The sequence below is a fragment of the Amblyomma americanum genome, chromosome 1, assembly GCF_052857255.1.
Source record: "Amblyomma americanum isolate KBUSLIRL-KWMA chromosome 1, ASM5285725v1, whole genome shotgun sequence".
Classification (NCBI taxonomy): domain Eukaryota; kingdom Metazoa; phylum Arthropoda; class Arachnida; order Ixodida; family Ixodidae; genus Amblyomma; species Amblyomma americanum.
Genome location: NC_135497.1, coordinates 167,660,556 through 167,688,291, shown reverse-complemented (window position 1 = coordinate 167,688,291; position 27,736 = coordinate 167,660,556). Strand labels below are relative to the sequence as shown.

The 27,736-nt window shown below is 43.8% G+C and overlaps 1 protein-coding gene across 35 annotated transcripts in view; it reads right to left on the bottom strand.

The window, feature by feature from the left end:
• Nucleotides 1-27,736, bottom strand: part of LOC144114148 (uncharacterized) — a 306,774-nt gene that overhangs the window by 169,856 nt on the left and 109,182 nt on the right. For all 35 annotated transcript variants that reach the window (XM_077647687.1, XM_077647674.1, XM_077647686.1 and 32 more), the window contains exons 8-20: nucleotides 27,235-27,333; nucleotides 26,964-27,062; nucleotides 25,552-25,749; nucleotides 25,269-25,466; nucleotides 24,989-25,186; nucleotides 24,735-24,833; nucleotides 23,673-23,775; nucleotides 17,666-17,859; nucleotides 14,900-15,097; nucleotides 7,996-8,094; nucleotides 6,744-6,927; nucleotides 3,659-3,799; nucleotides 2,368-2,497 (exon numbers count right to left, since the gene is read on the bottom strand). In XM_077647687.1, the coding sequence (XP_077503813.1) occupies nucleotides 2,368-2,497; nucleotides 3,659-3,799; nucleotides 6,744-6,927; nucleotides 7,996-8,094; nucleotides 14,900-15,097; nucleotides 17,666-17,859; nucleotides 23,673-23,775; nucleotides 24,735-24,833; nucleotides 24,989-25,186; nucleotides 25,269-25,466; nucleotides 25,552-25,749; nucleotides 26,964-27,062; nucleotides 27,235-27,333 (1,940 nt within the window). The remainder of the gene's footprint in view (nucleotides 1-2,367; nucleotides 2,498-3,658; nucleotides 3,800-6,743; nucleotides 6,928-7,995; nucleotides 8,095-14,899; nucleotides 15,098-17,665; nucleotides 17,860-23,672; nucleotides 23,776-24,734; nucleotides 24,834-24,988; nucleotides 25,187-25,268; nucleotides 25,467-25,551; nucleotides 25,750-26,963; nucleotides 27,063-27,234; nucleotides 27,334-27,736) is intronic.

Below are 27,736 nucleotides of genomic sequence, written 5' to 3'. Positions count from 1 at the left end.
AAGTATAGTAAATTTTGGGACTTTAAAAAATTTTCTAGTTCACTGGGATTTATAATTTTTAAATTGACTTCGAATTATCAAGGTTTTACTGTACATTAAATTTTAGAATTCATTACTACTGAATGTACAACTGGTGGCAAAATAAGTCCGGGCATGCGACAGGCAGCCAGAATCAGATAAAACTGCATCGCCGCGCTGTCTGACGTTGTCCTTCTGGGGTCAAGACATTGCAGTGTGCATGCGCGTCCTTTCATGCTCGCAGCCGTATCTTTTTTCTCGCTTGCAGCAGACTGGCTGTTTAAATGCAGCGTTTGGCGGTAGGGGCCACTTTTTTTATTCACTACATCACACTCGTATTTCGGCGGGCGCATGGCAAGGGTGAACATTCGCTGCTCGCTTTGCCCTAAGTAGACAGACAACTCTGTGTGCTTATGTTGGTAAATTTTTATGTGGCCCGGCCCAAATTTGGGTGAACCATCGAACTGGGCTCGGTTAATTACAAATCGATATCAATTTGGCCGAGGTCAATATTCAGGTGACCCGGGCCAAGCTTTGGGGGTGGTCGGGGCCTACTTAGGTGGTGACCATCGAACTAGGCATGGTCCATTATACTTGCATATAAATTTTTGGCCAATTTGGCCGAGGTCAATTCTCAGGTGACACGGGCCAAATTTGCCGTGGCACGCCTATGTTATAGCGTTGCTGTGACGCTGTTGCTGTAGCCTTGGCAGACACAAAGATTGCAACATCTTGCTCAGGGTTGATGCTCATCGGAATAGTGCTTTCGCAAAAAAATGCAAAGGGAAGTAATCCTGTATGTGGCACCGGTTTGTCAGTGAGACAGGTAAGATATGTTATCCGGCAAAAGCGAGCAGCGCACGCTTCTCCCTCGTCATGCGCCCGCCGAACTGTGAGCGTCACGCTGTGAATGAAGAAAGCGACGCCTAATGCCAAAAGGTGGATGTAATCAGATAGCCAAATGCAGGCAAGAAAAAACGACACGGCTGCGAGCACAAAGGACGCACACGCGCACTGCTACGTCTCGACACCAGAAGTGCAACGTCAGATGGCGCGGCGATGCAGTTTTACCTAATTTCGGCCGCCTGTCGCATGCCCCGACTTAATTTGCCACCGGTTGTACCTCACACAAAAATGCCTAAGTGATATAAATACATAAGGGAAGGGAAAAATGCATGCAACATCCTACTTCCATGCTAGTGCTGATTCTTTCCAGTTCATGCCAGTATCCAAAATACTGCAGCAACAGTGATAACCCTGTCATGATGTTAGCCACATGTGCTCTGACCAGCTACAAAGAGAAAATTACTAAAGCTACAGCAGTGGTGGTCAGCTGCATACAAATTATTAATAAATGAAATTCAGAACGAGCTTTGGATGTTACCAACGCTGGTGTACCAATGAACAACGTAAAAGCTCATCTAAAAAAGTAAAAACTGGTTTGTCATGACGAAGAAAGCGTACTGCACAGTGAACTGTTAGTTAATTTAAGCATTCAATTAAACAAATTACATAGTTCTTAATGTTACAAAAGCTAGGCTCTAAGCACAACCTAGCTTCACATTTTTGTTAAATTTGTACCAGCAAAAAGAAAAAATTAATGGTAAATAGGCAATGCACAGCAGACACTTGATGGCTACAAAAATACAGCAATTGTTCAGGGAATACAGTCTCATGCTAAACCCCTAAACACCATCAGAAGCTAGAAACTTTACTGTTAAATTCTATCTATTTGTAATTTTATTTATTAAAGAAGGAAATAGTATGCCACAGGCAACAAAAGCACCAATTTATAGATGACTCATTCATAAGTTCAGGACAACAACCCATCTAGCTTCAGCACTATGTAACTAATTCAAATATTGATGAGGCTTGTTCAAATACCTAGCTTCCATTGTGTCTCTATATGGGTTGGGAGTGCGTGTACACCAAATCCCTTTGCAAGTATCTTGAAAAATCATGTTAAACACGAATATGAAACATGGTCAACAGCAAAAGCCTAGTAGTATTTTACATCATAAACATTAAGAGTGCAACAGAGAATTTAAAATATTAAAACGAGTGACCAAAGACTCGGTATTATGCATGCAAGCTCACTTTTTCTGTAGCCGTTTTTCACATTAAAGTATTATTCTACCAACACTCGTCTTTAGCTTTAGTTAAGCACAGTGCCCATTTCTCTGATATTTACATAAATAAATCTAGCAGAGAGCCAGAACAAGGCAGGTTAAGTGCAAAAATCAAGAGAACCTATAGATAGCCAAAGCTGCTCTTATCAGCACATTTTACAGAGAGAAAAAATAGAGACAAGACTTACAAGACCACATAGGAACCTACGCCTGCACCTACCCAGCATGAATAGGCGTTCGCGACAGATCCACATTGTCTGGTGCATAATTGCCAACAAAAATAGCTTCTGTTGTGTGGGCCTGCGTTGGTGACAGGCGCTCTTCTTCCTGCGTCAGAGGTGCTGGGTGGCCTGCAACAAAAAGAGCGCCTCTGTAAAGAGCACTCTGTGCTCTGAGCTCAGTGACATTGAGCTCTTGCTGAGTTCTTCACAGGCAAATTTTTTCATGAGCTAGAAATGTGAGAGGTGCTTAAAATGTTTTCACGGCAGCAATGCTGCTTCTTTCTGAGAGCACTGTGCATCCTTCATACAACACAATGCATTGGCAAACAGCGTCTTAGAGAAAGAGCTCTGCAGTGGCTTCAAGGCAATAAGCTAGAAGCCACAAATTTATTAACAGTGTCTTGCCGCAATTCTATGCTGTTTAGCAGTTAGAAACATTAATTTGGGCTTCTAATTCTAGAAAAGGATGCCACATGCATGACTAATTGTGTAATTCATAACATCCAGGGGCATTTAGGAGGCCATAAATCTAAGCTGCACATAAAAAATGCATACATGAAACAAAACCTCCACCAGGCAAGAACATCACGCTAACTGCACAACACTTTCCAGTTGTGGTCTTCCTAATTTTACATTAGTTTTAGAACAAATTGCAAGCCGTTAAAAGCAAACTGGTCTTACTGGTTCGTTTGGTTCGTTAAAAGCAAACTGGTGTGTACTGGTCTGTGGCAATGGCTGATGCCATCGCCACAGACCAGTACACACAACTTCCGCTCAACAAGAGATGGCAATATGCTGCCATGTTGGGGCATCCTAGAGACGGACAGTACTTTGCACGAAGTGTCAACTAAAATCTGAGATTCCAATCACTAAGTTGAAGAGGGAAAAGATATCTCCTCTAAACAACAAACATACACAGCCTGCACAATATATGTGAGCAACTCTAAAAAAAAACATTTTCCGACTATGTATAGACTTTCAGTCAACCTTCAATGGCATTCTATAAAGTCAGCAAATGTTTTTGCAAGGAAGTGAAACAAATGTGACTGTCAGAGTCACTGACAAGACTGCAGCCACACCACTAGGATAGGACCCATGGTAAATGTCCAGCAATGTATGATATGGCATATAATCCGACATCTCCCAGCTTCACATAATACTGGCTGCATGTATGTCTGCTGTTAAAGCATCCTTGATTTCCACAAATTTCCTTCCCTTTGTGTGCCAGGAGGAGTATAAAAGCAGACAGGTAGTTGCTTTTTATAGCTGTCATAACTGCCTGGCCCTTACCCGGCTCCCGTGTGATGTGGATAGATTCAGTGATGCGTTCATCTCTTGTGACATCAATTGGCAAAGAGTCATCACCAAGAGACTTCATTTCGTCAGCTGTCAAGTACCGGAAAGACTGGTCGCCCAGCATGTTGTCCTCCGCTAGAAGTAAAAACAAGAAAAAATTAATAACTTCAAACTCCCTGACAAGCCTGCTTTACAAGACTGTGACTATCTATATATCATAACAGCACCTCCTTCCCACAGCAAGACATAGCTAGCTTTTTCAGCCCTGTACTTGCACTATGTAAGCCTAAAAGAGTAATACGAAAATCACACACTATCCATGATACCTCAAATTTGTTCCTCATATCCTAGAAGATGTAAAACATAAAGTTTCATAGTCACTCTAACCAACCAATAGTTAACAGCACAGCAGTGTGATCACTAAATAATACTCCTTAATAAAAAAATAACCAGTTGAGCCAAACAGCACAATTAAATACCAAATAAAAGAAAATATTAAAGGACCCCTGACCACCTTCTCGTCAAAATTTCAGTCACACTCCGGTCTCAGCCACCGCCCAAGGAACGCACTCTAACCAAAGTTTCCTGCAAAAGCTCATTCGAGGCTAAATTATAGCAATTGCAATCTATACAAGTAATCTACTTCTCTCATCCACACATTCGCCAAGGTGGTTTCTCTCGCACGGTGGTGCGGCTAGCTTCCACAAGTGAAATTACACTTTCTCCTCTCCTCTCCTCCAGGGGGAGGCATGAAGCTATGTCGGAAGCCTACATCATGCACTCCATCTGCACCGAAGCAGGCGGGCGCTGGAACCTCTCGTCTGGATGTGTCAGACCACACTAGCACACCGCACATTGCACTCCAACACGATTATCACATCGCTGCAGGGCACGGCAACTCGTCAGCAGTGACTTCAGAATGCACTTTCTACAATGACAATGACTAGGCAAGCACAATCAAGCTGTGACAAAAAAAAATGTTTAAACAAGCAAACAAATGAAGTTAAAATATGGTCCAATACAAAGGCATGAAGAAACCATTAAGTAACTATACTCTGTCTCGCAACCTGCATGCAATTTTAAGTGGAAGCTACAAGCACGAGGCAACAGCTTCCGCAAGTGTGTTGTTCCCAAACTTGAAAGCCAACCACAAAGGTTTGGAAGCTATCACCTCACACTCATAGCTCCCACTCCATTGCCAACAAGTTGCAAGATGAAAATGGCAGATGCACTTGCGTCTTCATGCTCAAAAATGAACCTGCGAATTCTCTGGGCCTTACACACCATGCAGACGGATCTCAGCCATGGCAAGGAGATTGGCCATGCTGAGAGAAAGTGCAGACTATGACTTAATTTTTACCATCTTTCACACTGCACATGGCTCTAGCATTTGGCAATGGCAGTCAAAACTGCCTGATCTACACACTGTGCTTGTTTATTTAAAATATTCAAACTGGGTAAGGGGCCCTTTGAAGCTTCTTTCTGACAATAACATAAAACATTTAAAATGCTTAATAAGGAAGACGCAGGCATTCCCCTTTGAGAGAAATAAGTCAGCTTCACCAGTAGTTACGTTGTCAACTTGATGCTATGATTCAATGCTGAATAAAGCCTTGGAAAAAATTGCCTCAACACCACTGAAAAACTGCCATTATGGTATGAACCAAAACTTGTATAAGAAACATGTTAAAAATAAACGAACCAGTGCTTTTATGGGTTCATTCAATTACTATTAGCGCTCTGTGACACAGGATAGCATGCAAATCGGATGTGGCTTTGCACACTGGTACGATGTTTTAGGGAAATCTGCATGGCAAACTGCAGAGTGGCTGGGTTTCATTTAGGTGCACCATGCAAGGACACCCAAGAACATGAGTTGCATGTTTTTGATACCACTGAAGGTATAAAGTCATCATCAAAGGTTAATGAAGCAAACTAGCAAACTAGCAGCCATTGAAATTTTCTGAAGTTCCACTGTATTACTTGAGACAATTGTTTCAGGAGCTCCTGCAAGCTAAAGATTAATTTTGATGTGGACAACTTCCACTCCTCATGTACAGGCGCGGACAAAAGTAAACGGAGCACGCTTTCGGCTTCCATCGTTTTTCGCGCATTGCCCAATAGAAATTGCAAGCCATGGTGCGTGCATACTGGTAGGGGACGCCAGTGCGCTTTCTCATGGACAAACAATGTTTCTCCATTCCTTATGGGGAAGACGTGTGCACTTAGAACGAAATCGCATGCTCCGTTTTCTTATGTCCGTGCCTGTACCATTAAATTAAAGCAGTGTAGCATATTTATCGCTCAGGCTACACATAAAGGAAATTAGAAATGCTAAGAAACAAGTGCACAAAAGGTCCCAACCACGTAGACTCAGAAAACACCCACTCTAGAATTTTACTTGCCACCAGTATAAGAACTCATTTATATTATTTTAATATATGCACAATGTGACTTTCTATATAGTCTTCATTACTGCTGCTTTTCCTTCTATTTACAAACATGCTTTGAAAACTGCTTCCATATATATACCCTGAAAATCATCAATCTGGCATTGTGAAGGCTGGCCAATTAGTTCATTGAGCAACAATAGGCACCAAGTAGTACAATTTTTTTAAGTACTTTACACTTCATGTACTGAAGAAGCTCCACAGCTTATATACCTCCCTCCTAGCACTGATAGCAGGCTTGCAGATTCCTACATTTACTGACAACTTGTCAGACGTGCTCTGGTTCATACTGTCCTGAGTGCTCACCTCAGAGAGCTAAATTTCTGAGAAGAGTTCCAGCATACTTTTACCAGTTTCTTTTTTGTTTAAATTGCATACAGCAAACATAGAAAGCATCATTTCTTGAAATACTGACGCCAAAGTGCAGGAAAATGGACCACTTTATCTATCCTAAAAATTTGTTAAGCTTTAAAATTATTTAATAAACAATATAACGAAGCAAATAATGTCCTAGCACTAAGAAGGAGCTGTCTTCATGCTAATAAAGATGCAGAAATAATCCCATTACACGTCAGTTCTCATTGCCAATAAAGGAAAGGATAGATATTAGAGTTTACTAGTATACTTACCAGCCTCATCTTCAGAGTCACTCATGAAAGTTTCATGCATTGTTTCTGGTGCCACCACTCTGTACTTCTCTTCCGTCACAGTTGTTGTGGTAGTGGTCACAATGGTTTCTGTTACCACCTTCAATGTCTCCACGACTGATATGTAACCTAAACGTTGGGCTATGGCCAATGCAGTCTGCCCTTGCTGCAAAAAAAGAAAAGGTATTTGGTAAGCACACTGCAAGAAGTATTCAAATGTTACTGACTGGTTATACAGGCTAGCTTAAACTGCAATGCACATTAAGAATCTGTCTGCTTACAAACCTGAGTGCTTGTAACAGGCAACACAGAATTAGCCTCAACAAGAGTTCTCCAATCTTTCTTGCTACTTTATGACACTACTTACATGAACAATAGTTCCAATAACTGAAGCAATTTATGAAAAGTATTGTTTAAAAGCATGTAAAAAAAATTATTTCACTCATATTTCAGTATGGCACATATAGCTGCTAGCACAGGGGTTCTCAAATTGGATTTTGTGGGACACTTGGATTCCTTCGACTGTTTTTTTCATGTGCTCCAAGCACCTAAATCCATGCACCAAACCCCCTCCTCAGCACCTTTTGAAAGCCATTGGGATCTCCGAAGGAAAAAAAAAGGTTGCGAACATCTGAGCTAGAATCATGGCACTTCTATGTCGCCATGCTCCTCTCACTTACATGAAGCACACTATGATGCCACAGTAGTATTTGTGATTACTATAATGCTCCTTCTTGCCAAGTAGTATATAAACCCCAAATTGGCCCAAAACTTTAATTTATTACAAAGGAAAAAAATAAGATCTGTTGCCTGGTTTCTGATTACAATGGTAGCCAGATTTAAAGCTGAATTTTAGATGTTTTCTTTTCTCCTAAAGCCTAGCACGTCAACAGGTGTGACACAATTTCCTGCTAAAATACGACTTCAGTGCAAGATGGTGAACCAACGATAAGGGGAAATGGTGCATCACTGACCAATACGATAAGGAGAAATGGTGCATCACTGACCAATAAAGTACCAATGTCACAGCATTTCTATCACAACAGTTTTAGTGAGCAAAGAGCTAAGGCTGGAGCAAAGTTCCTAAGAGACGAACTCGACAGGAGTGATCAGAAGTTCAACTTGACAGAGGCAACCGATATTTTTCCCAGCCTCTTGCGTGCTGCTAAATGTCACTCAAGCAAATTTCTGCCATATGCAGAAACAATTAAATGTGAATGAAAAGTACACTTACGTTGGTGACAGCATTAGGTGCTGCTCTGTGCTCAAGCAACAGGTTGATGATTAGTGTGTGCCCCTGTTGAGCAGCTTGGTGCAGGGGTGTGTACCCATGCTGCGTAAAAAGAAAAAGGAGTAATCACTCAAGAGTAAAAAAACACACTGTCAAAAAATCACACAACAAGCTTCAGTTATTCACTACTGTCTGAAACATTCAACATACCAGTGAATATATAGACAGATGTCAAAGGAACAAATAGGATAGAAATTTCTTCAACTTGAGGTAGAGTCACCGATAGGGTAATGGGTAATTTTGCCAAAAAACTGGTGTAAAGTTTTTGGGCACAGAAGCATGCAATGCACCAAAAGGACATTTTTTATGCACTGACATACAACTATCCCAGCCAGACACCATATAACAGTTGACTTTAAGTGAACACTAATTAAAACTCCATGCAGAAAACTGCAGTTAAAGCGAATTTCCATCACCCAATAATTGTAGCCAAGTACACTACAGTCCCACTTATATAAACACTTGTTTACAGCAAATGAAAATGATAAAACCTGCGCCTTGTGCACTATGGCTAAGGCCCCTACTTTCCAGTGATTCCACGAAAAATCACAGATTTTAGCATTTTTCGTGAAATTGTGTGTTAGCAGCCACAAACCTTTTTTATGACATTGTGTTCATGGACATCAGTAGGAATGATAGAATGCTTGGAATGTAATTAATTTATTGATCTGAATTCTCTTGAAACATAGAATCTGGTGACAAATAAAGTTCTGCTAATGCCCTGACATGCTCGCATTCCCATCCATTCAAGCAAGTTAGCACGTCAAGCCCTATGGTTCTAGCAGCAATGCACCCACATGCTTCTATCAGGTGAGTCACGACTCATGATACTTGTGCCTGCTAAAAGCAATATGATACGAATGCGCGACCAACCACCCACGCATGCAAGCGAGCCCACGTAGAGAGGGAGAGGGTATCGGCTGCCGCCGCTGGCTCTCTCTACCCCCGCCTCCTTTTCGTCAGTCTCGACGGGCGCGCGCTACAGCACGTTGCCTGTAGCAACCCAACGAATCAAGGTGAGTCACGTGCTCGACAGGGCTACGTCACCCACTTGCTGGCAGCTCATTGGCCTATCGAAAAAGTTGTCTCGCTAGCTGCTGGGAGCTGGCCACGAGGCCACTGCCGCTGGATGCGTGCTGCGCCCGTCCATTTCCCTCGTTCGTAGCTGCCGTGTGCGTTTCACCGAGTGCAACGTGGTCTTCCCTAATGTGACAAAGACGCAAGCTGCACAAGCGTTCGTTGTTGACATGTCACGGAAGTGGAAGGCTCTTTCTTTTAAAGGAACAATGAGGAGAAATTGAAGTTGGCTTGTATCGTTAGGATACCAGCTCCTGATCACAAAAACGCCACTCTTACTGAAAACAAAGCTATTGTAAGATAGAAAATAGCAAGAACCAAAATACAGGTATTGCCGCCACAGGCCAATCTTGCAAGTACAAGCCTGATGACGTCATAGGACAAGAGACGCCACCTTGGAGGAATTTTCCTCACTCCGTGGATGCCACGAATCTCTGAGGCTGACAAAGGAAGGTTGCGCGGTTCAATATTGAAGTAAGCTTTGTTTTGAAACCGATAGTGCACTTTTATCACACAAGGAAGACAGACAAAAGACAACCTGAATGTTGGAAGCAAAGAAAACCGATGCTTGGTGGCACCACAGGCGGCCAGGAGAGTTTCAGTTTGTTATGGCGCTTCGCGTTTATGAGCTTTGCATGCCCCGTAATTTTTTTTTTTTAAACGCCTCGATTTACAAGTGCCGAACAGCAGATGAACTGCAGTTGCCGTTTAAAGTGCTAGTTAACCTTCGAAGGCGCCTGTTAAAGCTGGTCAAATGATCGCCACGGTCGATGAAAAACTATGATGGCACGATGGTCGGTGATCGCACAAGGCAGTCAACAGTATAAAGAGCACTTGTGTCTTCGTACGCTTGCCCGGCGACACATTCCCGGCTGTGCCGGTCAACTTCGAACTACTTAACGGGAACCGTTTATTAGGGACGGGACACAGAATACAAGGTAGTTAAGAAAAAATTGCTGATGGCCTAGCTCTGTTAGGTCAGGATATACAGTAAAAGCTCGTTAATTCGAACCGCAAGGGGACGCCATCTCAGTTCGAATTAAACGAAGTTCGAACTAACGAAAGCAATGAAGAAAAACAGGACACCGCGACCAGGAAGCAGCAGGGCATGGCACCAGTTCAATTTAATGTTTGAAAAAATCCGTAATTGTGGTCTGCTTTTTTTCTTTGAAGGCAACAGCAAGCACTTTTTGCTCTAAAGAGCGAATGTTGCGGAAGGCTTCCTCTTCGCTTTCTTCAAAACTGAAGAACAGGCGGGCGGCATTAAGTCCGGCCATGACTTCTGCAGCGGAGGGCCACACCGGTGCCTCGTCGTCTTCCTCGTCGTCGTCACTGGCAGCGACAGGCTCTATGTTTTTAACTTGGGAAATGATGTCCTCGTCTGTGGTCACACCACAGACAACTGCGCTTGCATCCACGTCTACGTAGTCGGCAAAGGAAACGTCTTTCAGAACGTCCGACATGGGAGCGGTGACGCTAGTGACGCAGTCTCCGTGCGCAGGTGGCTCGTCCACGTGCTCGCCTTGCGTGGTGAAGCCACAGTGGCGATAGCAATTGGCTATTGTAGCCCCTGTCACTTGTTCCCAAGCACGCACAAGCATATGCAGTGCACTCAAGAGCGTCACTTCGTAATTCTGGCATAGAATAATTCTTTCTAGTATGTGGCGCCGATAAAATGTCTTCAAATTTTTTATAATGCCCTGGTCCATGGGCTGCAGCACTGCCGTTGTGTTGGCTGGAAGAAAGGCCAACTCAACGGCATTCGTTTGAACTTCAATCTTGTGCGCAGAGCAGTTATCGACAAGAAGAAGGATTTTGCGGCCACAGCACTCGAACTTCTTGTCTACCTTCATGAGCCACTGCTTAAACAACTCTCCAGTCATCCAAGCCTTCCTGTTTGCCGCGTAGTCTGTTGGGAGGGACCTGATGTTCTTGAAGCAGCGAGGATTGCTTGACTTTCCTACCACGAACAGCGGTAGCTTTTCACTTCCGGTCATATTTGCCGCAACCATCACCGTTACTCGCTCTTTGCTTCGTTTACCCCCCGTACACTTGTCATCTTTGTACGTGATCGTTTTGGCGGGCAGTAACTTGAAAAATAAGCCTGTCTCATCAGCATTAAAAATGTCCTGCGGAGAGTACTTCCGTTGGTAGCCTTGTAGGACCTCGGAGCGCCAACTTTCACATGTTTCCAAGTTAACAGCCTTCATCTCCCCTGACACCGCACGAAACACAAGGTCGTACCTTTCACGGAAGCGGTGCAGCCACCCATCTGAAGCTGCGAAGTCGTCGTAGCCCAGCCGCAGGGCGAAGTCCGCTGCCTTCGCCAATATGACGGGGCCACTCGAGGCTGCCGAAAGCGGCAGAGACCACCGCGAGTTCAGGACAAAGACGTTGACGAAGGCTCCTCCTATTCGTTCAATTCTCGAGTGCTAGCGGAGCTGCGATGTACTGGATTCGCTGCATTTTTTGTGCTGGTTGCGCCATCCATCGGTTAACAACTGTAGCTATACGACAAGATTCTTAGGCCTCTGAGATCGGCGGCTCAAAACCGGAATCCGCAGTTCTCGGAGGTATAGAGAGGGCGTAGCTGTTGCCACAGCTGCCACCCCTTGCCCTCCAGCCTCTGCGCCGGGTGCTGGCACCGGTTTTACCCGCTTTTACCTTCTCTCCCCCATTTTGGAGGCAACTCAGCCGCTGCAGCCTCGCGACAAGGCCTGCTCTGGCCATGTGCCAGGCGGCACGCCGCCCAGGCGCGGCGGCGCGTAGTTCGAATTAACCGTGGCAGAACCAACTCACGTTCGAATTAACGGGCTTTTTTATACATGGACTTCTATGGAGCTAGGCCGGACCAAGTAGTACGGTTCGAATTATCCCGAAATTCAAATTACTGAAGTTCGAATTAACGAGCTTTTACTGTACATAGCGAAAGCGCGGAGACTTCTGCATCGGAAGAGTGCATTCACTAGATGCGCCTTTATTCATGGCTAAAGCTTGAGACGTCGTGGCGGAGTGGTAGCGTCTCCGCCTTAAACGCCAAAGGCCCTGGTTCGATTCCCAGCCTCGGCACAGTTTTTTTTTTTATTCAGTGAGTGTGCGAGGGGTTTCAGTCGCTCCCATAGATGCCGCCGCTGAATACGTTGGTTAGCGGTTAAGCGCAGGCTCTGTTAAGGCGTGTTTATACTCCAACGTAACGCACGCGCAGGCTGCACGGCGACGTCACATCGGCCAAACCGAGACCCTCTATACTCCAACTGCACTTGACAGCCGACGCGTTCGGCGGTTTCGCCGCACTCTGACCACACTGGCGGAGACTTGGAGCACGTCTCTATTTCGCGCCGAGTGTGCCAGCCGCCGCCCGCCCGGCCAGACCGGTTCGGCTCCGCGGTGAGGCACGCGTTGTGACCTCATGTGCCTCCTCGGAGCACCGCCATAGCGAAATCGCAAGTTCGCGGCCAGTAAAGCTTTCACTTTAAAAGAGATTTGGAACCTGCAGAGACCGTGACTCCGCTCTCCTCCAACTCGTTTGTTTGCGGCTCCATTCAATAGCTCCGGCAGTTGGGCGGAGCTGTTCTCTTCAAGCTCTCGGCTCATTTAATCCATTCACAGTACACAACTGGGCAAGAGAACACAATCCAGTGGACTCCGTACCTCCGGAAATGAGCGGAACCCATTGAAGCGTCGTGCATCAGTTTTACTTTCAAGCCGCCAACTTCACGATTTTACGTATTTCAGACGGGGCTGGTCAGCGACATCGAGGGCAGGAAAGTGCAGAAGTGCATTACAGACTTTTTCGGCCGGAAGTAGTTAAGCATAATAAAGTTTTTGTTCATTTTCGTGTTGAAGTTGGCTTGTTTTGGATCACACGAATTCGGGATGATACGAATATTTTGCGTGCTCCCGAGGAATTCATATCATCGAGATTCTACTGTATTTGCACAAATGTAACGAGAGTTTTTTCTTGAATCATATCTGCATCAGAAAATACCTCTCATTATATTTAGAACCAAATTACGAAAATAGCGTGAGTTTCTTTTATTATTCTTCTTCGAGTTAGCCACAGTGTGCTCACCCACCAGGCTTGTGAGATTCGAGAAAAAGCCAACTTTTTGACAATCCTGGTCACTGAGTCAAAGTGTACGGCTGCTTCTGCACGAAAGGCTGCATGCATTACTGCATGGAAGCCTTTCCGTGGAATATTGTAGATTCTTGCTCTCAATTCAGGGAATTTACAATTTGCCGCTGCGAGAAATTAGGGGCCTTAACTATGGCTACAACACTTGGGCTAACATAGTATGAACGTCTGGAAACTAAAGATTCAATCACAGAGAATGCACAGATGCAATAATCCTGCACATTAGGCAAGGTTGTATGATGGTAGTTATTTTTAACATCCTTATCAGCTTCATAACACAGAGCACACATCCCATGAAGAAAATGCGAAGTGCAATGCAAAAATAGGCCCAACATAACACAAAGACCCTCGCACAGACTCCTAAGATCACCAGCCACGCACTGTAAGTCTTGAATGTTACAGCCCCAGCACAAGCTCCAAGGAAGCTAAGCATGTGCAGCTAGGAAAGTGACTTTACGAAATGCATACTACTGCACAGTACACAAAAACAGTAGGCAGGGCAGAAAGCACTTATGGATGTTCAGCTCAACCTCCATCCTTCTGAAACTCAGTCAACTGTGAACCCTGCATTTCTTATAGCAGACCATTGATATCACACCTCAACCGATCCTTCTTGTGCATGTTTTCAGTTCTCACACTGTAACACATTCATGTCGCACCTCTCTCAACCACACCTACGTGTAAGTTTTTTCAGAATTAGCTCTAACAGTATGCAGGTGAATTTGGTTAGGGATTAAATCAGTCAAACTTGGTTTCAGTTCTTGCCTGCGTGACCAAAAGTGAGAAGCTGACAGTATGCATGCCTGGTTTGAAAGCTCCATGGATTCAAGCTTGTTTCAAAAATATGAATTGGATTTGTTAAGCAGTGGTCTTTTTAAGTGGATTCATCAATCAATGATGTGCAACAATTTGGTCTGAAAGAACTTTGCACTCTGAATGCAAGTAATAAGAAAAGCAAAAGCAAAGCTGCTGATGCCACTGTTTTAAGGGGCAACACAAAAAGACCATTTTCAGCATAAATATCTGGTGCAATACCTACAACAAAACATTAACAGAGTGTATGTATGACAGCTAGGTCTGTCAAAAACAGAATTAAAATATGGTGCGGGCTTCTTTCATCACCTGACATACTTTTTTCAGTTTATTCCAGCACAGCAGCAATGATGCTTGCCTCTCTCTTTTTCATTTATCGCAAAGTATTGTGCTTGACTCTGATGCTTCTGACACCCGCAGTGAAGTGCATGGCTAGTATGAGTAACGTAGCTGGCCACAACTTTTACGCTTTCACATAGGGCAACGATTATGATGTAGTTAATTTTTTAATTTCTTCTTGATCTTAAATTGCATTCAGAGTACATTAATGAGTCAAATCCATGTCAAGCTAATGAAGTCCTCTATAACAAGATACATTCACTTCCTCCAAAATTTGGGACGAAACGATTCCAAGACAGCACATCGGCTCATCACAAGTAGGCTTAACTGTATAGGGCACTCCCAAACAGCTAAAAATTGAGGAATTATTTAGAAGAACAAAACACTTTCCCATAATAAAAATCACCACTAATTTCAAGTGGGAAAAGCTAATCAAATAGCTAAAGAGGGCTCTTCTTGAGAAAAGTATGGAAGGTTACTCACAGATGTAGTGGCATTCACATTGGCACCTTGACGCAGCAGAAATCGAATCATGTTGGTCTGTCCAAAATGGCATGCCACATGCAGTGGAGTGTAGCCAGCCTTGGTGGTTGGATCGAGGGAGGCACCATGCTTAGCCAGAATAGTTGCCACTTCCACCCTGTCCTCTTGAGCGCACAGGTGCATGGGTGTCAGCCCATTCTGCAATCACACAATATCCAAGCAGTAAGTCTCAAGTTGCCATCCTTAATCGGCATTCATCTAAGCCAACACTACAGATCCTTCAGCCAACAAGGTATGCATCTGAACACAGTGTTTCAAATGAGAGGCCAATTCTCAGAAGGTTTCCCAATGAGGAATTAATGAAGGTAGTTAACGATACATCTCGTCAAAAAGTTGGTACAGCAGAATTACAAAGCCTGCTGCGAAATTGCGGTGGAACCTGTACAACATAGGTATGTAGCCATTACCAGAAGGTTAGCTATATTTTGCACATTCTACCAATGCAATTATCCCCATGTAGTCACATATTTTGGCAGTGTGGGAGGTCAATGCAAATTTTTAACACTGTGCAAAATGTAACAATGTTTGTGCTTTAGCTCATACAAACTGTTCATACATCCCTTAGCACTCCTAAAAGGTAAGTATGCATTCTTGAATTATTTTTGGGCTTTTAATTACCACTTTTCATTAATGCAAAACTTAAATTTCGACACAGAACGCTTAATGTGTGCTGACAATACAATTCTCATTTGCGACAACAGCTGCTAATCAGTTAAAGCAAATATCAAGAAAAACTCCTTAATATTTTTACATACAGAATAAGAAATAGACACTGTTCTTTATGTACATAAATGATCTGTTACCACATTCACCACCACTTTTAAACTCTGTCAATCCTGCACAGAAGCAGCTGGTGAATACTTCCATAGAAACACAATACGTAGTAAATGTCATGGAAGCCACACTATTATGTGTGTATTGAGTGCAGTCAGTATAATCAGCTAAGGTCAAATCTTTTAAGCATCAGCTGTAAAGCTGCCAATACAAAATTCATTAGTTTTTGAAAGAACAAAAATTGCAGCTTTCAACACCCCCTCCAACAGGAGAATGATTATAATATAATACACCTATGCTCTCATATACAGCATGCACTGCTGCACAGTTCCTGTTTACAAAAATCCTGTTCTCATTTCCTTCTGAATGCTAATGCACAGTATCACTGAAGTTTACACTAACAACCATGCTAGCCCGTGTGTTTAACACAGTAGTAATGGTGCTGCAAATACAGAAAGAAAGCAAATGTGCTTGTTGCGCAATAGAACGTTAACTAGTAGCAGCCATATTTCCAAATCAGGCACTATGGATAGAGAAATACAGCACAGAAATTAGAGTGTCCTGCATAATGCACACACTCGCAAAGCCAATGCGGCAAAACATAAATGAGTGGCCAATGATGCAGGTGAGCACCATCCAGCTCATCAGTGTGATCATATGAGACAATGGCATCATGGGACCGACGTAGCTCGCGAAGCCAACATAAAGATGATGCTGAAAATGGCACCATCATGAGAGTGACTATCTGTGAATTCCTTTCTTTTATGAAGTCAAAACAGTAAGAAAGCCAAGTTGCAACTTGCTCTCCTTACAATAAAATAAAATTAGTAAGCTTCTGTGAGCGACATATGATGTGAAAGTTTCATTTTTAAGCAGCACTTGAAAAATGTCACCTGTACGATTCTGCTGTCTCACATAGTTAACAATGCCTTGAACAAGAATAAACTCCCTCTCACTGACAACAAAACAAGGACAATTATGTAGCCAAATGTCCACAGAGACATTTTGCTTTAAGCGTCCAGTAGGTCAGGGGCCTGTCACACCAAGCAAAGTTGGTATCCCAATGAAGAAGATCCCAGCCAGGTACACCAGGAGACAGGTGGAGGATGGGGGTAACGTGGGGATCATATGGTGACAGGACTAGGGAAAAAGGTGTTCGAAAAGTTTTAGCATAGAGGAAGGGGCAGCAAGGGCATGTGGGGTCAGCTCGGAGGTGGTACCGGAAGAGACATGTTAGGGGAAGGAGAATGCTGGTTTGAATTTTGCAAAGATATAGGGTTTGAGGGACACTGAGAGTGGGGTGACGCGCTCGAAGACAGGCATCTTCTCTAAGCCGTGTGTAGTGTTGTTTCAGAGCGCGTCTCAGAGCATATGCTTCCTTAGTCATTTGTGGGATGACCCCAGGGGATTGCCAGAGCACATTTATGAAGATTGTGGGAGATCTGATTACACATCTTATTACCAGCAACACCTGAATGGACAGAAATCCACTTTATAGTGATAATGGCTGGACATAGAGCGAGAAGAGTCTTATCAAGGTCATCTCATAAGTCAAGAGGTATATGCGGTTTCGGATGCAGTGGGGAGTGGTTCGCGAGTTGGTGTAAATAATGTACTAGTTGTCTGTGAAAGGGATTTGCAGGACTGCATGAATGGCGTGTACTGTGGATGTGATTTCAAGCATGGCTGAAGTGGGAGGATTGCGAAAAGGGCCACTTGTGAGGTGTATGGGGTCCGGAAAATGAGAGGAATGGATGATGTACACGCCAGTGCCGGTGTCTGGAAGGCAGGAGGCTTCCATGTATGCCACCGACCTACTGGACACTTCATCTGCGTCTTCAGTAAAGTTTCTTGCTACTACTACTTCCCCACACATAAGCTAGAGGAAAGAAAAAAAAAGGACACAGCCTGGAGCGCCTCATCTATGCCTACCTTGGCCTTGGCATCACAGTCAGCCCCATGCTCGACTAGCAAAGCAGCCAGGTCGGCATGGCCTTCTTGAGCTGCCAAGTGCAGAGGTGTGAAGCCTGCCCGTGACTCAGCGCCCGGCTTGGCTCCGTACTCCAACAGGCTGCTGGCTATGTCCATCTGGTCTTTGCGTGCTGCTACATGCAGTGGTGTGTAGCCTAAAAAGAACCAAAAGGGGTTAAACAGTCAATCAGAGACAAAGCTATTTAAAAAAAAAATTAAGGAACATTTATTTCAGCCCCCTCCAGTGTTAAGAACATTTAATACAAAAAACTTACTGATCTTTGCTGCAGCAGCCACATTTCAACAGAGGTGAAATACAAAAGCATCCAGTATTACATTTTCTACGCACATTAAACAACCCTAGGTGATCAAAACTTGTCTGGAGCCCTCCACTACAACGTGCCCCAGTGTCCAATGTTGCTTTTTCACATAGAAACCAATTAGCCATTATGCCCCAGCGTTCAATGTTGTTTTTTCACATAGAAACCGACTAGCCATTATTTCCAAATGGCTTACCACAAGCCCGAACAAAACTAGGTTTTATTACTGCAAGAAAAAAAAAGTTGGCATACATAGAATTTAAAACAATGCTAATGACAATTCAAGTCCTCAAATACCAGGCTCAATAATAGATAGAGGGCTTCACCCTCAAGGTGCCATACGCTGTTCCATTCAGTTTTGAAAAACATTTAAAACAGCTGCCCTTTCTGAAGCAGGTTTTTGTAACCAGGTTTCTTAGGTTTCATAAATGCTTTTTAAGTACATGTATAATTGCTTGCAATTTTGTAACCAAACATTTAACTGTCAGAAATGCTTGCCACCAACCATAATGAGAGGCACAAATTAATAAATACTTCGGTCTTCCTCAGTGTAGAACTTATTCAAGTGCTCTCATTGCCAACAACGAACTGTATAATCACGCATCACTCCTGTGATTTCCCACAGCAGCGTGTAGCGGGCTGAAAAACCACAGCATAACAGTGAACCCCAAATTAGCAACGAAAGTGCACTCCTACTTTTTTTTCTTGAATGGACTAGTTTTTTGCTTGCCTTTTGTAAACTAAAACTGAATGCAGCAAGATGGAAATAATTAATCAGAACCTTGACTGTTCCCACTAGAAATTTCAAACTTCCAGTTAATACAAACGGGCACTTCATTTCCTTTCTACGAAACAGATTAACACAGCGCAACGGAACGAGGGCAAGAAGAGAAGAAACACGTAACACTGGACAGGCGCTGACTACCAACAGATTAACACAGCGCAACCGAATGAGGACAAGAATAGAAGAAACACGTAACATAGGACAGGCGCTGACTACCAGCGAGTACCAGTTAATCTGTTTCGTACAAAGTATGAACCAACTAGCCCACACCAGAATCCTCATTGAACTTCATTTCCATTACACTCACTTGTATTTCAACGACAGAGACACCTGCCAATTTGAACACATAAGCATATGCAACAATTCATTCTAATAGGCTGCACAGCCAAACTGCACTGGCTGGTGAAGGACGACAGCTAAGACTTGCCTCTGGCCCAGCAGTAAACAGCTGTGCACCAGTAACCACTCGAGCCACTCATGTGACTGCCTTGAGCACACGATTATCAGAGTGCTGCCGGCCCTGCATGCACATGTGGCTTGCCATTACCTTTCGTGACCATCAGCCATCTGTGCACCACTTACCGCCAGCTGCATTTTTACTGCCCAGCATGGACTACACACGTTGCTCTGTCAACATCACAGTAAGTGGTAAGTAACCATTAAAACAAGTTTTCAGAACTGTAATCTCCAGAACAATAAATCATTTTTTCCTTTGTATTTTTGCTGCCAATGTTAAAATAAAACTTCTTGAATACTTTGCACACAATGCCCCATGTTACTTCAGCAAAGCTTTTCACCAAATTTGACCATCATACCTAGAGTGCCAAATATGGCATTAACATGAAATCGTACCCATCTGCAGGCATCGACTGTATGAGAGGGTGCTGAGAAGTTCCTGGCTTTGCCCCCTTTCATGTCAAATTGAAAGATTAATTTGGTACCATAAAAAAGCATGATATTTCTTAATGTAACTGTGCATGTGTCATATGTTTCCGGTTTTTATAACTATTTTTAATTTCAGCTAGAACCTGAGATGGCAGAGGCACAAGCAAGTTTCATGCCTGTGGAGTTACGGGTCATGAAATTTTTGTTCCTGCAGTGAAAGTCTGCAAAGGATATTCACAGTGAGATGTCACAAACACTAGAGAAGACATGTCCTTCCTAAAGCACAGTCAAAACCTGCGTTGCTCGTTTCAAGACTGGGCATTTCACTGGGATGAGCTCCGTAGCGGGTGTCCAACAACCTCAACAAACCCGGCAACAAGCGATGCTGTCCATAAGCTGTTTCTTGAGGATCAACGAATATCCGCCAGAAAGATAGCCCAGACACTGAACATCTCCCGGGAGCATGTTGGTTTTATTATTACCAATATCCTAGACATGCGCAAGCTTTCAGCGAAGTGGGTGCCGAAATGTTTGAACAATGAACAGAAGGAGGCACGAATTGAGGCATCCAGAGCTGTTTTGACCCATTTTGATGCAACAAAGGACTTTTTGGATATATTAGTGACTGACGGTGAAACATGGCTCCACATTTATGATCCCTAAACCAAGGAACAGACAAAGAAATGGCGCCACAGTGGGTCCCCGCGACCGAAGAAATTCCGCACCCAGAAACCAGTGAAAAAAGTCATGGCGTCCATTTTTTATGACAAACATGGTATTCTGCTGGTGGACTACCTACCTCAGAGCAGTAGTATAAGCGAAGAGTATTAGGCCGGTCTCCTTGACAAGCTGAAAGAGACAATTAAGACGAAACGCCGGGGAAAGCTGGACAAAGGAATCTTTTTGTTGCGGGACAATGCACCTGCGCACACGTCCAGAGTTGTGGCTGTCAAACTGAAGACCCTGGGTTTCCAATTGGTCCACCATCCCCCCTATTCACCTGACCTGGCCCCTTCCGACTACCCCCTCTATCAGAACTTGAAGAACCATCTCAAGGGTCGCCATTTCGATCACATTGCTGATGTCAAACATGCTGCTGAAAGCTGGTTTGACGACCTGTCACATAATTTTTTTTAAACGGAATAGAAAAGCTGAAAAAACGATGTAACAAGTGCATCAGTCTGAGGGGGTAATATGTTGAATAAATGCGCACTTTCAAAACTCTGGCTCTTTTCTTTCTGTGCAAAGCCAGGAACTTCCCAGCACCCCCTCATACCTGCAAAGACTGTGCCTGCGCACACTTGGAGCAAGAACGCAATGCCTAGTATCCAGCACATGCAAACGGGGAGAAAAGTTTAAAGAGATCCTGTGTCTTCTCCCCACTTGATGGCAAGTTATTACATGTAACAAGTATACTTAGCCACTATGAACATCCCAACCCGGTTCCCAAGTCTTATGTGCTCACAAGCCTCCTCCTTTCTTACAGCTCTTCAATTACTTCATAATGTGATAGACCCTGCATTGGCAGGACATCACCCACATTAACCCACACCACAATCAGGGCTGCCGCTAAAGATAAAAGTGGGAGCCAGAATGCCATAGGTAACATCTCTGGTCGCAGTATTGATAAATGGGACAATGCTCTTAGAGGTACAAGTCAAGGGAAAATTCAAGAGAGATTCAAGTTGATAAAAATAGCAAAATCTGAACGTTCTACATTTGAATTCTGTCTTTCTGCTCTGAATTTTGGAAAAATTTGGGATGACACCTCCTTGTAAGGCACCCCAGTCTCCAAGCATTTCCCACGATCAACAAAGCAGTTGTTCGGGGCCCCTTTAAACCAAGAACTTGAGTCAAAGTTTCATAAATATATTTCATACCTTTTGTATAATAAGTTTGAACTTTAAAATACTTTAAAATTTAAATATATTCAATTAATCATAAGGCTGCTCATTCCACCTTAAACAATCTGTACTTGTATAAGATAACTTGTGGCAGTGCTTAGTGGGTCCATTTTTACTAAGCGCAACAGAACCTTCTAAGCTTGAACCTTCTAAGATGACATCATTGAAACTACCGCTGCACCGTCGCAGTAGCTAAAACATGACAACTTTTCGTGACACTTATGCATGATTTCGCGTCAATGTTCTCACATGCAGTGAAGAAACCTGCTCAACCAAGTCACCGCCCTAATCCAGTGATGACAGTGAACAAACAGCGCTTTGCTGGCAGATGGCAAGGAGTTGAAGCCCTTGGTCTGTACAGTTGTGTAAAGTACACCGGAGCAATTCCTCAAAACGCACAACCGCACTAATCCAACAGTACCAGTGCATCACCACGCCCCTGGCTTCCGTACTTTGTCAGTCTGCTCCTTTAAACGACTGTGCCTCCTGCTCAATAGCCTGCTAACTTTTTCATGCAATACAGTCGATGACCAATTTTTCAGGCTCTGTAGGCACCACGAAAACAACCGAAAAATCAGGCAGTCCAAAAATCAAATTTCACCGAAAAAAATCACGAACTTATTACCAATATGCCGGAGGAAGGGGTCAGTTGTATTGCACACATTCTAAAGCTCCTCATGACTAAATTTCGCTGTGAGACATGTGCACAGACGATGGGCGGCAACCGCTTTCACGAGCTTGGCCTGGCTGTGTTGCCCTTGGCATGTTGCCAATGAACGCCCGGGTTGGGACAAAGTCTAAACAGGAAAGAGAACATGCTGCTGCGGGAACTGCACTGCGCCCGCAGTACGATGAGCCCGGAACGAGAACGCGAAGATGGCGAAACAATAAGAACCGAGAAATAGCCGAAGCAGGCTCTCAGTTGGCGTTGGCCTTCGTCATTAGGCCTAGCGACTAGAGCCAAAATCGGCATCGTATCCGACGATATGCACTCTGCGGTGGCTTGCGTATAAAGAAAGGCGTCTTGCATGTCATCGAAATGGCAACTGTTCACGGTTTCACAATATAAAAGTCAGGGTTGCGGTGCGTTTACCCATGGGTACGCTGACCTAGCTCGCTTTGAAATGCACCACCATTTCCTCCCGCGCTCGCCGTCTCCGTGAAGCCGTATGCCTCCCACGGGCTTCGCTGCTACCTCTTTCCGTATTCGAAACGAAAGACTTGGCACAGATAAGTACCGCGAACTCTGACTACTTTTCAAGTTCATGCGGCGGAAGACATTTCAAGAACCGTACGAATTCGAAACCACATAGGCACAATGTGCCAACTCACACAGAATTTCAGCGTCGCAAGTTAAGAGGCTTCTTTTTAAGTTTGAATTTCCTTTTGTTTGATCAAGTTTTCGATCTCTCCTGCAGTTTGAATTAATGAGGTTCCACTGTGCCCATTATATGGCGGCATGGGTATTGGCGGAAAGTGCGAACGAGGTCCGAAAAATCGAGCAGTCAGTTGCAGTGCGTCCGAAATTTCAGGGGCTCTTATACATTGGCTCTATGGGCCATGTCGTGGTGCCGCGAAAAAGTCCGAATAATCAGGCGTCCGAATTTTCGGTCGTCGACTGTATTGACCTTTTTTAAAAATTGAATATACGGCGTACTTTAATCGTTTATTTTTTGTTTGTTTGTTTTTATGGTTGACACCAAAAAGTCCAACCCCTAATTATAGGCCACATTGATTATTACATGTTACCCAGAGGACAAAGCCATTAAATTTTACCTCACTTCTCAATGCTCACAGTGAAAAGTTGTTCCTGTACTTATCACAGAAAACAAAATCAGTGCAGGTCAAAAACATAAACAAGCATAAGCATAATTAAAAGCAACACCAATAGAAGTCAAGCTATATACAAATGAAAATTGATAAACAATAACAATTCTCCCCTTTAAAAACAGTTTGAGGCCTTCAGGCTATGCAAAAAAAAAAATAGCTGAATAAATAAACATAGCACTAAACCCCAAGTTCCCTTATAATTCGTGCCATCTACACATGCCAACAAAACAATAAATTCTACAAACCATTGCGTGCTGCTGAGTGTGGTGAGGCCCCCTTCTCCAGAAGTAGAAGAGCCACATTGACATGGTCATAATGTGCAGCCACATGCAGAGGAGTCACTCCATTCTAAAAAGAAAAAAAAAAAAACAAGTAACCTTAGCTACATGAAGTGTCAAAAAAATGAGTAAGAGGCTTTTAAGCAGCCTGAACATTTAAACAGTAAATAAGCAGTACACAGATCTTTCATCAAGCTTAGCCGGCACTACCAATAACTATCAAGGGAATGAGTACAAAGCAGAAGACAATCGGCTGCTAGCAACAGTAGGCGCCACATTTTTTGCAAGAAAACAATATCATCAAAAGAATGCAGAAGGTTGTTGATTAGAATGAAATCAAAGTGAGGGTAAGAGAATCTGAAGTGAAAAATTGCGAATTCCTGACCAACCCTTAGCAAGCCAAATGGAATAGCATTAGAAGTCACTTAGTCCTCCTTTGCAACTCCACAAGCACCTTTACGGCGGTACACACACATCTGTTTTGGAGCCCCTCTCATTTTGAGAAGTGCTCCTTCACGGCTCCTCTACCCCAACAGCTACATCACCCACACTATGTCACTTGACTCGGTGCATCAAGCACAGAGCAGCGGAAACTTTCCACATGCTCCGACTGCTTCGCAGCTGGCCCCCTGCCAACCCCTCGGCTCTGTGTGTCCGACGTCATAGCTCACTCTCATTGGCTGACTGTGGTGTGACATCAGGACCTCTGCCGACCAATCCTGAATTAGTGTGACCAACGCGCTCGGCTTTTACTCTGAATGTCAGCTCTAACGCTGTTATGTCGACATTACAGCAGACAGCAGCACCACAGAGTTTAGTTTCACACCTGAACATGCTGCAATAAGAGTAAGCCTTGGAATTTTATTGAATAAAATGACAGTGAATTGCACTTTGGTCTTAAATGAGCATACTTTCATAAGCAAACTGGCCATTAACCTCAATACCTCAATTTACAAATCGCCGCATACCATGCGAACAGAATTCTCAAAACGAATATGAGCAAAATGGGAAATTCAAAAATTTACAAACCTTGCCCTGTGCATCCACGGGGGCATCTTTTTGGAGCAACAGCTGTGCGACCTTCAGGTTGCCATACTTGGCTGCCAGGTGAAGCGGGGTAAACCCTTTCTGCAATGTGGACATAACAACTGGTCAGTCAGGTTCTGCAGTCAGGTTCTACATGTCTATGCATACAGTGACAACAGATAGGAGATTAAGCTACAGAAGGTGCATATGGGCACCCTAAAGTTTCTTTACTCTTTCTCCTGGTCTGTTATTCTGACCTTGGTTGGTGCAGCGAGGGCAGCACCGTGGTCGAGCAACAGCGCAGCCACTTCGTCCTGGCCCTCACGGGCTGCCACATGTAGAGGAGTGTAAGCATCCTTCGTGGGTGCATCTACTGCAGCACCATGCTGCAGAAGCAGCCCAACCATGTCGGCGTTGCCCAGTCGTGAAGCTATGTGCAGTGCTGTCTGCAGTTCCTGCAATTTGAGAAGCAGATGATTAGGTTAAGAAATATGACAAGTAGTGTGAAAAATGACAGTCATCATAACGTCCACTAACCCTGGCTTTGGCATCCACATGTGCCCCATTGCGCAGAAGAATGCGAATGATATCCGTTTGGTTGGCGCGCGCAGCCAAGTGCAGAGGAGTCTCCCCCCGGACAGTGGGGATGTCTGGGTTGGCCCCATGTTGGATCAGGTAGATGACTATGTTCATGCAGCCCATGAATGAGGCCACATGCAAGGGCGTCAGGCCAGACTATGTGAAAGGACAAAGGACAGAATAAAATGACATTAAACCAAAGGTATGCAGGTGCATCAGGCCATAGAGATGAGAGACTAACCTCAGTGGTTGCCTCGATGGAAGCACCATGTTTGAGTAGCAGCTCAACCACTTTAATGCGATTCTTTTTGCAGGCAATGTGCAACGGAGTAAAACCATTTAGGGCCCGTGCATTAGGGTCCGCCCGCCGGTCCAAAAGCAGCTTGGCTACTCCAACATGGCCACAGTGTGCGGCCACATGAAGTGCTGTCAGGTAGTCCTATCAGCCAAGCCAACAAAAATCAACATCAGATTCTGGACTGCATAGTAAATGAGTAAGAGTGCAGTCAAAAATGCTGCTTTTCTTTCTTGAAAAGTGAAAGTGAAAAAAATCACTCCACAATGCACAGTGAAGCATCTTTAACCGCCCCTGGAGAAGACCAGGAAAGTTGCATGCACCCATGAGCAAACATAAGGAGACCGCTTCCTCCAAATCCAAACTATACATGTTCTACACCTAACAGCATCACAGGTAATGGTTAACACTTACAGTGCACCTAACTTCTCAAACAATGTCTTCATCACAGTGCAATGCACAGAGTATCATCATGAGAAGTACCAATCCAGTTCCAAATGTAAGAAGGGGTCTCTTCTGATATTTGGTGCACAAAATGGTATTGTGGCATACATACTACGCGGTGGCTCAGTGGTTATGGTGCTCGGCTGCTGATTCGAGACTCGAAAAACGCGGGTTCGGTCACGGTCTTTGATCCTTTTAATAAAACTCAATCTAAATGTTTAGCAGCTAACCTAACCTGACTTGATCACAAGATAAAAAAAGCAACAGAATTGAACCACCTGCACAGTGCAAGATATTTAAGATTTAGGTGTGGTTGCAGGTCAAGCCACAGAAGTGCACAGAACTTAAATGCTTATGCTAATGCATGGCTTAATAGATACACTTCTGTTTCATCTTACTGGAATCTGAGCTAAGCTTTTGTAAACAATAAAAAAATCTCTGGTATGTACAGTTTGCTCCAGTTGCACATAAAATATAACATGTGCCTTAGCAAATAAATAACCCAATGAATGAGAAACATGCTTGTTTAGAAGGCTGACTGCTTTCCAACGTATGCAGCATATGCATGAAGAGTTACTTGCACACAACTTTCTCCTTACTTCACAAGTTGTTCACAGACTCCTTTCTTTATTTACAACAATGAGCAGTATTATTTTCAGCCTGATCCTCTTTATTTGTAAAGATGCATCCCATAACGAAATAACTCTGACAAGTGTATGATGCTACAGTGCTCTTCAGCATCCTGTGCACTCATATAATACCAGTTACGCAGCAATTTTGCACCTCAGAATGAGGTTTGCATTTCATTGCATGCTAGCGAGGTTCCATACAAATAAAGTGCAACTCCTTATTTTCTACATAAAGGCTGCATTAGTAAAAAAATAGAAAGGGGAAGTCAAGCAAAGAATACTTACAACGGTGACATCATCCACTGGAGCTTTATGATAAAGTAAAATGCGAGCACTGTCAACATGGTCACCTTGCGATGCCATGTGCAGGGGAGCAAGTCCATTCTGCACAAAGAGGACATGTGAACCATGTTAACACAAGTTTAATATATCGAACACAGTAAAATGCATGTCCCTCCAAACAACATCACTTTCTTCTCTCTGAAATTTCTGGCCACAACACGTCTTTTTGAACATGTTCTAAAGCAAATCAGCAGCACATTTCATCTGCTCTGACCTTTGTCTTGGCTGTGATGGGAGCATTCTTCTCAAGCAGTTGCTCAACCACCTGGTCGTGGCCACTACGAGCCGCACAATGCAGCGGCGTCAGCCCATCCTGTGCCAGAAACAAGGCATACAACACTCATACAAACGGAATGGCCCAGGAGGCACAGAATTCCAGTAACCTCTGCTAAACCAACAACATATGTGCACTCTCTCACAGGTACATTTTTGGGTAATTCAAAAGCTGCACAAATATGTGACTAAGTGCTGCAAATTGAGAGCCATTTTCTCCAACTCTAGTGGCACCTGAAACACAGCTGAATGCTCACTGAACAAAGTATGAAAAGGCCTCATACAACAATTCTGTATGCAGTCTAATGAGTAGTTGCGCCTAGAAATGAGCCCACAGAATAAACTCAAAGCCAAAAGCAGAACAAAACTACATCCAAGAAAAATACTTTAAAAATAAACTGAAACCTGACTTGATAACAAAGAGTTCCATTACCACTCTCCTG